Source organism: Mytilus californianus, unplaced genomic scaffold (assembly GCF_021869535.1).
Source record: "Mytilus californianus isolate M0D057914Y unplaced genomic scaffold, xbMytCali1.0.p SCAF_3, whole genome shotgun sequence".
Classification (NCBI taxonomy): domain Eukaryota; kingdom Metazoa; phylum Mollusca; class Bivalvia; order Mytilida; family Mytilidae; genus Mytilus; species Mytilus californianus.
In genome coordinates, this window is record NW_026262679.1 from 10,155,191 (window position 1) to 10,169,186 (window position 13,996).

At 33.5% G+C, this 13,996-nt stretch overlaps 1 protein-coding gene across 1 annotated transcript; it reads left to right on the forward strand.

The window, feature by feature from the left end:
• The first annotated feature begins 2,726 nt into the window (after nucleotides 1–2,726).
• LOC127733937 (tripartite motif-containing protein 2-like) lies at nucleotides 2,727–6,754 on the forward strand. Its single transcript, XM_052243419.1, has 2 exons — nucleotides 2,727–2,825; nucleotides 5,346–6,754. Exons 1-2 carry the CDS (start codon nucleotides 2,765–2,767, stop codon nucleotides 6,458–6,460), a joined length of 1,176 nt encoding a protein of 391 aa, XP_052099379.1. The 5' UTR covers nucleotides 2,727–2,764; the 3' UTR covers nucleotides 6,461–6,754.
• Nucleotides 6,755–13,996: the final 7,242 nt, after the last annotated feature.

The window sequence follows — 13,996 nt, forward strand, 5'->3', positions numbered from 1 at the left end:
TTGTGTGTCTGATCTTTTAGGTCCACTCGCACACACAGTTATAATGTAACATTGTTTGTCTGATCTTTTAGGTCCACCCGCACTATAATGTAACATTGTTTGTCTGATCTTTTAGGTTCACCCGCACACACACTATAATGTAACATTGTTTGTCTGATCTTTTAGGTCCACCCGCACGCACACTATAATGTAACATTGTTTGTCTGATCTTTTAGGTCCACCCGCACGCACACTATAATGAAACATTGTTTGTCTGATCTTTTATGTCCACCCGCACGCACACTATAATGTAACATCGTTTGTCTGATCTTTTAGGTCCACCCGCACGCACACTATAATGTAACATTGTTTGCCTGATCTTTTAGGTCCACTCGCACACACACTATAATGTAACATTGTTTGTCTGATCTTTTAGGTCCACCCGCACACACACTATAATGTAACATTGTTTGTCTGATCTTTTAGGTCCACCCGCACGCACACTATAATGTAACATTGTTTGTCTGATCTTTTATGTCCACCCACACGCACACTATAATGTAACATTGTTTGTCTGATCTTTTAGGTCCACCCGCACCACTATAATGTAGCATTGTTTGTCTGATCTTTTAGGTCCACCCGCACGCACACTATAATGTAACATTGTTTGTCTGATCTTTTAGGTCCACCCGCACTATAATGTAACATTGTTTGTCTGATCTTTTATGTCCACCCGCACTATAATGTAACACTGTTTGTCTGATCTTTTAGGTCCACCCGCACGCACACTATAATGTAACATTGTTTGTCTGATCTTTTAAGTCCACCCGCACTATAATGAGTATGGACAATTATCGACGTGTGTTTAAAAAATGATCTCAGAATTATAAAGATACTTCATAGCGAAATGATTGTGCACGCCAGAGTATTATATATCTTTCGAAATATTCAGGGATCAGGTTTAAGTTTATGGAAATTAAACTTATAACCTGTAAATCAATAAAGCAGTGTATTTTGTAAGTGCATATTGTGCATATTGTGCCTAGTGTGCTTGTTTTAAAAACCTGAAGAAGATTTGATAATTGTATATAATTTCAATCAGCTTTTTGATACTAACGGTATAATTCCTATTATGGGTAGATAAAAAAATAGTTAAAATGAACTGATTGATATTGAAGTTTAGTAAAATATTTTGTGAATAAACAGCGAGTAATTCTAGGTCGTGGAGTAGTGTCCCTAGCTTTTTATTGCCCTAAGTACCGATCTTATGAGGTTTGATGAATTATGTCACAATTACACCATTGGATCAGTTAGTGAGGGTTTTTAGTGTATACAATAAATTTGAGAATGGAAATAGGAATATGTCAAAGAGACAACAACCCGGCCAAAGAGCAGATAACAGCCGAAGGCCACAAATGGGTCTTCAACGCAGCGAGAAAATCCCGTACCCGGAGGTGGTCCTCAGCTGGCCCCTAAATAAAAATGTGTACTAGTTCAGTGAAAATGGACGTCATACTATATATATAAACTCCAAAAACATATAAATGAACTAAAATTAAAAAACATACATATGTTTAACAAACATAGACTAACAAAGGCCAGAGGCGCCTGACTTGGGACAGGCACAAAAATGCGGCGGGGTTAAACATGTTTTGTGAGATCTCAACCCTCCCCCTATACCTCTAGCCAATGTAGAATAAATAAACACACAGCGATACGCACAGTAAAACTCAGTTTAAAAGAAGTCCGAGTCCGATGTCAGAATAGGTAACAAAAGAAACTAAGCAAAATGACAATGATACATAAATTAACAAAGGACTACTTAGCAGTACTGACATGCCAGCTCCAGACCTCAATTAAACTGATTGAAAGATTATGTGTTCATCATATATGACAGCATGTTTGACACCCTCTCCCACTAAATTCGTCTTTCCAAGCCATAATCCTATTGTCCAGTGATTATCGCAAGGCTCTGCGTTTATTTGTTTTTCGATTTATGTGAATTTAACTTAATATAATTAAACTAAAAGAGGCCGTCGGTTGTTTCTTTTAAAATTTGGTTATATAATTTAATGTAAGTTCGAAGTATATTTGTGAACATTTCTCTGATTTCTAACATTTAGATAAGAAATTTTAAGCTTCTCATAGATTTTTTAAATTTGTAGGCGTGTGAAAAATTCTTATTCACAGGTAAAAAAAAATCGGATGATTTAGGCTGCTCGTAGGGGCGCCGAACGGGACTCTTGTGGTTTTGTACTCGAAATTCAATTTTGTACGGACAAAAGTGAGTTTTGTTCAACAAAAATGAGTTCAGTTTAACAAAATTTGTAGCATACTACAAATTTAAATTTTGTCATACAAAATTATCTTTTAGTGGACAAAAGTTACTTTTTTCATGACAAAATTCATTTTTGTATCACAGACTTTTTTTGTTACCTAATTTGAAAATTGGGCGACAAAAGTCAATTTTGTATGCAAATTAGTTAAGACTGAATTCGTCCAACACATCGAACTTAATATTGGAACCCATGAAAACACCCTAAATAGGTATTACTAAGAAACCATCTCTGCTTACTTATACGCTTAGATGTGGTCACTGCAGATGTTTCTAGTTACTTTCATTTTTTAATCATTCTTGTAAGATTTTAAAAATAAATGCATATACATGTCTTATTCTCGTCAGACTATTCAACATTAAGACCTCTGCTCGATTTTATAAAATATTCATTGGTATAAGACATGCTAACACATAACTTAACCTCTTTTGACTTTTTCAGTTATAGACATGGAAAAAATAGAAGAAAAACAAGTGATGGAGGTATATAGTACCGACGTAGAACAAAAAAGTAAGTCAATTATATTTCATTCATAAAGTTGGGAACATTTCTATAGATTGTAAACTCAGTAGTGTATGAATATTACCGTAATATAAATATATATTTTGACCTATAGTTTTTAACTTCTGCGTCATTCTGTCTCTGGTAGAGAGTTATGGAGAGTTAAGAGAAAATAAAGTGTCATGAATTTGCTTTGCTCAAATCAATTTCTGGAATAAACCATTACTGGGAACGATCAGAGTCAGAAGTTCGAGACGCTAAAAGAGGCCAGAATAAAAAAAAGATATCGAAGGGAAACCAAAAGCGGTTTTAAATAACCAAATGATTTATTCGAGGTAAAGCTGGCGGTTTTGAACTTTTGTTATTGTAAAAAAATACAAATGACAACTATAAAAATGAATGTGACAAAATAGTTGTTGCCATATATATCTTTATTCTTGTAAACCAAAGTATAATGGTATAGAGCCTGACACTAGACTACTTGTTTTTGTGCCTGGTACCGATCTTTTGATTTTTAAGCCAATTGCAACTGATTTTTACAGTTTGTTCTTGAGAAAAAAACTGTTACACTACTGCCCCAAGTTAGGGGAAGGTTTCAGCGCTCACGAACATGTTTAACCCCGCCACATTCTTTATGTGCCGTTCTCAATTCAGGAGCCTGTAGTTCAGTGGTTGTCGTTGGTTCATGTCTGTCATACTTGTTTTTCGTATATTGTTTTGTGATTTTGGCCGTTAGTTATCTCATTTGAATTGTTTCACATTTTTCGTGTCGGGACCTTTTATAGTCGACTATACGGTATGAGTTTCACTCATTGTTGAAGGCCGTACGGTTGCCTATAACTGCTTACATCCACTTTATTTGAAATCTGGTGCATAGTTGTCTCAATGGTAATCATACCACATCTCCTTATTTTTATACTGTTCGTACGATGTCATAGGGAACTTACAGGCCATCAGCGGTGGTGTCCAGCCAATCGTTAAAATAGAAAAGCAAACATACGTTGATCTGAATGTTTCCTTGATTACATTCATCAGGAAAAAAGAACCAAAATGACAACTAAAGTATCAAAAGTTTTTCAACAAAAAGGATATAAAATGGGTAGATAAATCGACTGACGTCAACTCTGTATGAAGAGAGAAAATTGGGGCTTATTTTAACCGAATTTCTTAATTTGTAAACTTAAAACTTTTTTTTAAACGTATGTAAAAATCATAACTATTAACTTACTTTGGGGGTAATGTCAAAGCAATGAATTAACTCCGCTCGACAATTTTGGAAGGATGTAAAAGTAAACTATAACTATAGTATATATGAACTCACAATGAAAACAGCACTTTTGATATAATATAAGTAAATGTGGTATGATTGCCAATGAGACAACGATCCACTAGAGACACAAATGGCGTAGAGGTTAGCAGCTTTAAGTCACCGTATGGTCTTCAGCAATGAGCAAAATCCATATAACAGAGCAAGCTACGAATGACTCCATATATCCTGCTCATGAAAAACTGACAGTTAAGAGAAAATGTTAGTTCGAACTGATATGATAAAATAAAATTTCCGTATAAAGATTTACAAAAAATCTTCAGTTTTTTTTTAACGAAGCTGCTTTGGAGAAGAAAAAAAAATAATAACAATAGCACACCTTGTAGTTCTTTATAATAGCATCGGTGGTCTCGTGGTAGCGTGCTTGGCTTGAGTGCGGGCGGTCGTGTGTTCGATACCCGGCTGGGTCTAACCAAAGACTTGAAAATTGGTATTTGCTGATTTTCTGCCAAGCACGCGGCATTTGCAAGTAACAGCAAATACTGGTGGACTCGGAGTCAAAATAATGTGTCCACGTAGGACGGCGAACTCTCAATTTGTGAGCGAGGGCGATAAAACTTCGGGTCAGCGTGTCTGTCCAGTACAAAGCAGTAGTTCATTCTTTCATATCTCAATTTGTACTCATCCTGATATGCATGTTGTATTTTTCACTGGACGTTAAACGCCAATCTTGGATATTCTGGCCTCGAGCATCACTGAAGAGACATTAATTTTCTAAATGCGCATCTGGTGCATTAAAATTGGTACCGTTAGTGTTATTACTACCACTGGGTCAATACCTCTGTTGGTGGACTGTTAGTCCCCGAGGGTATCACCAGCCCAGATGAAAATACGGATATTGTTAGGTTGAAATTTGTTGTTATAAAATATTTGAAAATCACTTTAAATTCAGGACTATTTCTCCCTCATACTAAGCTCTGATTCCTTGTCCGGTTTGGCTATACTTTAGGTCCTTTTTTTGTTTTGATCCGCTCTTCAATATTTGTTTTAGATTTTGGATATTCAAATATTTTGCCTCGAGCATCACTGAAGAGACATAAATCGTCGAAATGCGCATCTGGTAAATTAAAATTGGTACCGTTTAGGTTATTATCATGTATGAGTATCAGATATTTTGATTGCGAGCTTTAATTTGTTAATTCGTTAATTAATGTTTATTAATTTCTTTCATTTCTGTATACGTGTATTATTTCTTATTGCAGGTATCTTTTCTTCCAATCCGAGGTTTAAGGAAAAAAGATCGTTATCGTTTAATCTGCTCCCATTCAGACTTAAACAAAAGTCGAAAAGTAAGAGATGTTTGTCTTCCTCCGATATAACTAAAATCGAAGAACATATTTCTGAACCAGAATCTGACAAAGTGATGTTATCAGATGACTTCAGTACCAGTTCTAGTGAGGACGAGGACAGTGAATGTGGATATGTCAATATTTCATTTGAAAAAGAGGTTAATGGTCATGCTCTTCTGTACAAGACTTTCGGGTGTCACGGAACCAGGGACGGGAATTTGAAAGATGGGTCTGATATAAGCTACATGAGTCAAGGGAGGTGTGTAGTAGCCGATCTACTCAATTGTCGACTTAGCATATTTTCAAAATCAGGAAGAAATACTTTGACAATACAAAACGAAGATACAATCGAACCTTGGGGGGTAACAGTACATGAAGATATCGTCCTTGTGACCTCTAGAAGGAAAAGGTTAGTACTTAAAATGTCACAGACTGGTGATTATGAAGAGTCGTCTTTCGGTGATTCATTATTCCAGGATCCATGTGGTATCGCTACAACAAAGGACCATAGAATCATTATTACAGACATCCAGTCAATGAAAGTTTCCATTCACGACTGGAGTGGCAAATGGTTGGACGATATTTGTCTGCCTGATAATCATGGTCTTCAATTTAAAACACCCCGATATGTGACGGTTTCTCCATTAGGCGATATCATTGTGTCCGATTCAGGAAATCATCAAATTTATATATTTTCTTCAAATGGAAATTTCAAAAAAACATTTGGGTGTTATGGTTCGAATGATGGACAACTAAAGGTCCCTTATGGTATATGCTGCGACAAGTTTGGAAATATATTTGTAGCAGATCATTACAATGATAGAATTTCGTTTTTCTCAAAAGATGGAGAATTTGTTCGCCAAATTATCACCAAACATGACGGAATCTTTCATCCACAAGGCATTTCAATCTCACCTGATATGAAACTCTTCATTACGCATGGATCTTTGAAGGCACGTGAAGTCAAAGTATTTAATTTAATATCAAAATCCAAGGTTACAGATGTTATACCTGTGTTCCATCTATAGAAAACGCAAGATAGTTTTAAGAATAAGATAAAGTATAAACAATTTATCCCTTTTAGAATGTGACTAATGTTATCTCAATAAACTTTGCCTTTATTTTGTAACTAACTATGCAACGTCAGTTATATTCTTAAACATATTCACAAGGAAATGTTTCCGCATGGCAATACATTCTTTTAAGTAAATAATAATTTATTTGAAAACAATATCTATAAATATAGACAGATTTTTGTAATTTACAGAGATGAAAAACGAGGTCAATGCAAAGTCATAACCCATTAGTACTTTGATAGTAACCATCATTCCAAATAAACTGTTTTGTTCTGTATACTGTAATTTCTTCAAATATTCTGACCAACATTCCTGGAGCAAGAATCTCCCCTGTTATTTATATTGGTAAATTTCAAGAACTAAGATAATTCTCTTAAGTTCCCGAATCGAAAAAAGCTGTTTTTTACAAAGTGTTATTTTCATTCTCCCGAGTGAACCATCCGTCTGGTTCCTATCGCTTCACCATCCGTCTGGTTCCTGGCGCTTCACCATCCGTCTGGTTCCTGGCGCTTCACCATTTTGTTTTAAATGAATTTGTAGTTAGATAAGAACTATACACTAAGAAATAAAAAAACACAAATGAAACTTAGTTACATGCGTACTTGTAACCAAATGAAAATGGATCCGTTTACCCAAAAACGTCGCCGTTATATCTCTTTATTAACCTTGATTTTCCATCTATGTAAGATGATACTGCTATGACACATCACATTCAAAACACGCGATTCCCTACAGTTATATAATATATAGTGCATGATCATCTTGGAGAAACATCCGTCTAAAAATGACTGTTTGATGGCCCACATTCTGGGTTGACTTTCAATTTTAAAGTCAAAATCCAGTTCTTAGATACAAGGCCTACAGTCGTATAACTTGACTTGTACTAAAATATAGCATCTAGAAAGGTTGAAACAATTATCAAATTCTTTCTTTTAGAAAATGCATGAATCTTGTTGATAATTCATGTATAAAACATTATTGACTTCATACAATACCGTAGGCAAAAATCAAATCAAGACTGAAAGTAAATTAATTTTTAACATGAAGCGAGTTTGTACCATCTGTCTAAGCAGCGAACAAAGTTGAGATGTTTGATATAATGTTTATAGCGTATTTTTGTCATGGTATGATTTTCCCCATTGTTGACGGCCGTATGGTGACCTGTCGTTGTTGACATCCTTGGTCGTTGGTGGATAGTTGCCTCATTGACAATCATACCACATCTTTCTACTTTTAAATTAAATATTTCTGGAGTGATAAAATATTTTTGGAGGTCTTGAAATGAGCACTGTCTATCTAAGGGTAAGTTTGTCCCAATTGATAGCTATGATTTCTACATCCACATAATCTCATCAAATGGAATTTTCTATTTGATAAAATTGTCTTTGGCCTGTTATAGTGTTAATACTTGTCAACAGTTTTAGCCTAATACATGCAATAACTAATAGCTGCAAGATTATCCATGATCTGTATGTCCCATTTAAGTGTATACATGTAATTGGTGTAAATAAAACTTCGAAGTCCAAAAGTTAAATTCAAGAATAAATACAGTTGTCAGTGCTTCTGATTTAGTATTGTTTACCCTTCCCCTTCATTCTAAAACAATCCTGGATCTGCCCCTTTTGATCATATCTTCAGTTTTTAATATCAAGTCTTTTCCAACTTAACTAGAAATTTAATTCAATTATGTACAACATGTTTTATCAACGTTTTCCCCCTGATGAAGGAACTATATCAGAAACACGTGTTATGAGCACGGAAATTGATATCAGACTTCTTTTTAATAAAAAAAAAAAAAGAGTGTAGTTTATACTAGTACTCTCCAACTTCGAACTTGGTTTGTCCTTTTAACTTTTCACTTCGAGCGTCGCTGGTGAGTCTTTTATAGACCAAACACTCATCTGCCATACAAAATTATAAACCTGGTATCTTTGACGAGTTTTTTCCCCATTTATTTTGTTCAAAAGACGTAGAAAAAATTTTATATCCCATATTGGTTCTACGTGGAAATAGCTAAAATAGTAATTTTAACCTTGTATGAGAAGGGATATCGTGATCAGTTCACTCTCTCTAATTTTAGCTTTTCATTATTATACATAATAAATGTACAGGAAAAGATCTGAAAGAGGTTAACAAAATATTTATGTCTTTTCATATCAAGATCAGGAAATTAAAGAACAATTTAGTACTGAACAAGTTAAGCTAGCGTGGCATATCCTTATTTACCATTCTTAATACTGACCCCATATAAAGCTTAATAAACAACTTTGTTGTAAGGATTTAACCTTGACAATATGTAAAATTTAAGAAAAAACATTTGAATAAAAGTAAGTGTTTAAACACACGTTTACCAACACGTTTCATAATGAAAAGTGATTCATAATATTTGATCACTGCCTTGACCGCCTTGACCATGGGTTTGAATACAAATAAAATTGGATTTTGATAATATAGTTATCCTTGTAGAAGTATTGTTTCATTTTGAACAGAGCAAATACCACTATACTTCAACAAACTAGCTTGATATCATGACCAGATTACAAGTAGTAACATCCATTTTATCCATTGCTTGTTTTCTTTTACCATGGTGTATTTTAAGATACAATTGCTCATGTAAATCACAGCAATATATTTTAAACTGGACTCTAATTATCTTGTCAACTAGACATAAGCTTCTTACTATATTGATAAGAATGAAATTAAAATTGTAGCTTTTCTTATTTTTGAGTGCTATTCATATTAATCATACAATTCAAATATTTGACTATTTTATTAACTAAAAATCTTATAAGATACTTTAATCTTACAATGTTCATGTACATAGTTTCCTAAGCACATTAATGTAAACAATCAAAATAATAAAAGAAAAATGATCGCTCGATCACTTATTTAAAGGGCATTAACTTTCAAATTCATGTTCACTGATTTGACTCAAATTCTCATATTTGATTTATGACACACTAAAACGTATACCCAATGTATAAAAAGTCTAAAATAAACAATTTACGATGCATATACTCGATAATATGTATCAGCATTTCGTGTATATTTTAGTCAAGACGCCATCTAATTAACAATCGATGTGACCTCCGAAAACTGCCGACGGTCATATAACCCGATATAAACATAAATATCGATATAAATAGATAGCGAACACGTGCAATTGGATTTTTCTAGGTCTGTTTGATTTCATATTAAAGGTTAAAAAAATCTGTTAATCATCGTTTTAACTTGTATAAGATTGAGTTTTTGTGAATCGAATCAGTCAACCAAATAGTTTAGCCATGTTTTACTTTCAATGTTGACATTCTTTTCCTTTTAATAGTTGAACACGCCTTGTTTATGCGCAACACTTCTCTAGCCAAGGGGTTAAATTGAAGGTCACATGAATACGGATTCAGTGCGGTCGAATTATTCACTTGCAAGTAAATAATTCATCAGCGACGTTTCTTATCTTATTTTGACAAAATTGAACCAAACTGGCTGCAAAAGCGAATTGTTATTTCACTATTTCACTTTCATTAATGATTGAACAAAAAAAAGTCATATTTTATTTTGTTTATACCTCGTAGCTAATACTCCTTTAACTCATCACTGAAATTTGCAGTTTAACTTGAATATTTCAACTTGTGTATATTAGATGGTATCACAAAAATATAGTTATGAAGTCACATAACAACACCTTTAAGCTTCATTTTGTAAAATCTGGTAAAAGACATATATTTTGGATGATTTTCAATAGATTTTTTATTTGCAAATATTAAACATGAAAGTCTTTAGATACCGGTAATTAACCACTTAGTTTTGTACGATCTCGCCAAGGAATACTTATGTGCTCTTGCATACATTTGTTATTTCTTACGTATTAAAACATGTTTAAACATAGCCACTTAAATTTTACCGATTTTAACCTTAAGCTCTTAGTAAATATTTATAAGATTTGAAAATCCCAACAGTTTAAACATATACTGTCACTGATATCAATCATTTTAAAGCCAAGTTTCTGTGATTTTGAAATAATGATTTTAGGCAAAATGCCATCAATATGGAAATAAGGAGATGTGGTATGATTGCCAGTGAGGCAACTATCCATGAACGAACGAGGATAATTACAGATCACAGTACGGCCTTCAATAACCCATATCTAGTAGTAAGCTATGAAAGGCACAGGGAACCCGGGTGACAAAATGTGAAACAGTACAAGAGAAAACCAATGGCGTGATTAAACAAAAACAATAAACAAAAGCATTATTACAGCAGATATCAACGAACGAAAACCACTGGAAAACAAGTTAACTCATCTCCTTTTATGTGCAGTATATTTAACATGTTTCTGTAATTACTTATATATATATACACACTTCTTCGGTTATTTATGAACTTTGATTTTCCCGTTTGAATGGTTTAACACTAGTAATTTTTTGGGGCCCTTTATAGCTTGCTGTTCGGTGTGAGACAATGCTCCGTGTTGAAGGCCGTACCTTGACCTATAATGGTTTTCTTTTATATATTGTTACTTGGATGGAGAGTTGTCTCATTGGCACTCATACCACATCTTCCTATATCTATTTGGTTGCTGTCTCATTGGCTTATACTCCATCGTTTTTATTTAGCTATATATATAGTACGTTATTATGAAGAAAAAAATACGAGACAGAAAAATATGAAATTTAATCAGACAACCAAAGTTAATACATTGTTTACTAGAGGAAATATTTCAACCATGATTATGTACACTAATGTATACTGTGTATCTTATATATGCATTAACACAATCCTTCAAATAATATTAAATAAAAGATTATCAGCTAAATACATGGAAACAACAATCTAGTAAGTTACAATGTATTTTACGGAGCAGTTTTATTCCTGCTTCAGCAATGAACATGAAAATTCAGGCTTACAGCTGGACCAAGTGTAGAATAAAAATCGTAAAGGATTCCGTGGAACCCTAGCCTGCTGTCAGTGTATAAGTGTAATATTGACTGCCAAAATCGAGGTCCTGGCATTTACCAGTAGAATATCTACGGATATTTTATCATGATTTTGATCTGGAAACAGCTTCTGTCCATGCAAGTTTCATAACATTCCATGAAGGTTGAATAAATTTATTAATGTCTATTTTTTTTTTTTATTATTTCAGAATGTTTATAAATGTTAACTGCAAAAAACTAAGTCCATCTATTAGTAAAATACTGAAAATGAAAATATTTCAAAAATTTTGGCTACAGACATTATTTCTTAATCATAAGAAAACGTCTGACAAAGTTTCATAAAAGTTCTATGAAGGTTTTGTCAAAGTTATTGATGTCTAAAAAACTTTTGTAAACGCGGGCAAGCCTGTATCTTAATGTTAACTGCAAAATAACCAAAACATTTTATCAGTAAAATACGGAATTTCTTTTTATATTGCTCTAGATACTGTCTTTTTACCATAAGAGTCTTTCTGTCAAAGTTTCATAAAATTCAATGAAGAGTTGACAAAGTAATTGGGTGTCTAAGAAACACAGACTTAACCTTAAAGTTAACAGAATGCAGGATCCCTATATCTCGCTTCCGCAACAAAATGTTGCAGGCTCAACAAAAATTCTATCAGGGTCAGTTTATCTTTATTCCATTTTCCTGCTCATTATAAAAATAAGGAGATGTGGTATGATTGCCAATGAGACAACTATCCACCAAAGTTCAAATGAAATGGATGGAAGCAATTATAGGTAATAGTACGGCCTTCAACCATGAGAAAACCCCATACTGTATAGTCGGCTATAAAAGGCCCGACATGAAAAATATGAAACAATTCAATTGAGAAAACTAACGGCCTAATCTATAATAAAACAATTTACGAAAAACAAATATGACAGACATGAACCAACGACAACCACTGAACTACAGGCTCCAGCTCATTGTTTGTTAAATTGCTCTAGTTTAAAAGGATTGTTCTAGCTTAGGTAATTGTAAACCATAGAATTACACAGTGATGCCCTGACCCGAACAACTAACTTAATTTAGCAAACCAATAAAATGTTGAGATAGAATGAGGCTCTATAGAAAACCGACGGACAATTTGACATTATATTGTGTATGTTTGAAATATTAGAAGGCCAAAGAGCTTTTGCCATCACAATTGGTGTTCGTTGTCGTTGTCTTTGTCTATCGTAAACTTATTTTTTAAAAGATTTTCTCCTCCAAAACTATTGAACCAATTTCAATCAAACTTGGCCTAAATGTGTTGTTGTTTGTAGTTTAAATGTTGTGTTTTCTCTTATTATGGTCAGTCAAAAAGCATGGCCGCCATTGCTAAAATAACAATGCATTAATTGTCTTATATATATATACCATCTTTTCCGCAAGTTTATTGTTTTCTGTTTAGTATTAAATTTATAATTAAGATCTATTTATTACATCGGTGATCCGTTTATTTGACAGTCGGCAATGGCAGTCAGCAGGGTTTAAGAACATTATTGTTGTTCGACGTGTTAGGAAACACTTCCCAAATCTTTTAATAATAAAGGTATAAATATTATTTAAATATACTTGAAATGTCTGAAAATGGGTTTCATTTAACTTGAGGTATATTGGCTCAGGAACACTTACCTCACTTTTATTACAGGGTTGTAACTACATTGAGGCAAATGCCTTTATGTAGGAAATTTTAAAACCAAAAGCTTGTCTTCATATCAAATTGTTTTAACAGCGAGTGTTTGCAAGAAGCAAGTTCTGTTCTCCCTTGGACGTAGCACCTGTTTTTTCGGGATCAATGTTTCTTTAAATTTGTCTTTTGTTCATTGATTGCCCTTCTGTATTCTCTTAGTGTTGCATTCCTTTTGTGATTTAGTAATTTTGTTTTCAACTTGATCATGAGTTTTATTTTATTTAAGATTTTTTAGCTAATTTTACAACTTAACTACTTTAAATTGTATCCCAGTTAAGAGCTACATCAAGTTGTAATTGAAATGTGTTATTAAAAATTACTTGACATAGTTATATCACTGATAATCAGCCCCCTCTTAACTTAATTTGAATAAAACCCCATATAATTTACAGGTATAAAAGATTTAAATTCTGCATGCCGAAACAACAACAAAAAAAAAAAAAAAAAACCAGCAGCCACATACTTAACTATGTGAATTACATTTTTACTTTATTCTTCATATTGGTCTTTTGATGTTGTCCATAAAAACTTAAGTCTTACGCTGAATCTAGACATTTTGCTTTGAGACCAAAATATTGTCAAAACATTATTAAAACAGAACTTGCGTTTTCAGAATAAGAGAGGGTCTGGGAATGCCCAGAAAGCACGATTTTGCATCATTTGTTCTATAGTTTCTTTGGGCCTTCAACGGCTTAAAAACCCTTCAAAATTCTTTTGCCTCGCTCCGCTCGGCGTAAATATATTTGGCAATACTTTTAAAAGAGGCTATAGTCACAGCCCCAACTCAAATACCGTGTATGTATGCAATACATGTATATGCAGTATGGAATTCAGAA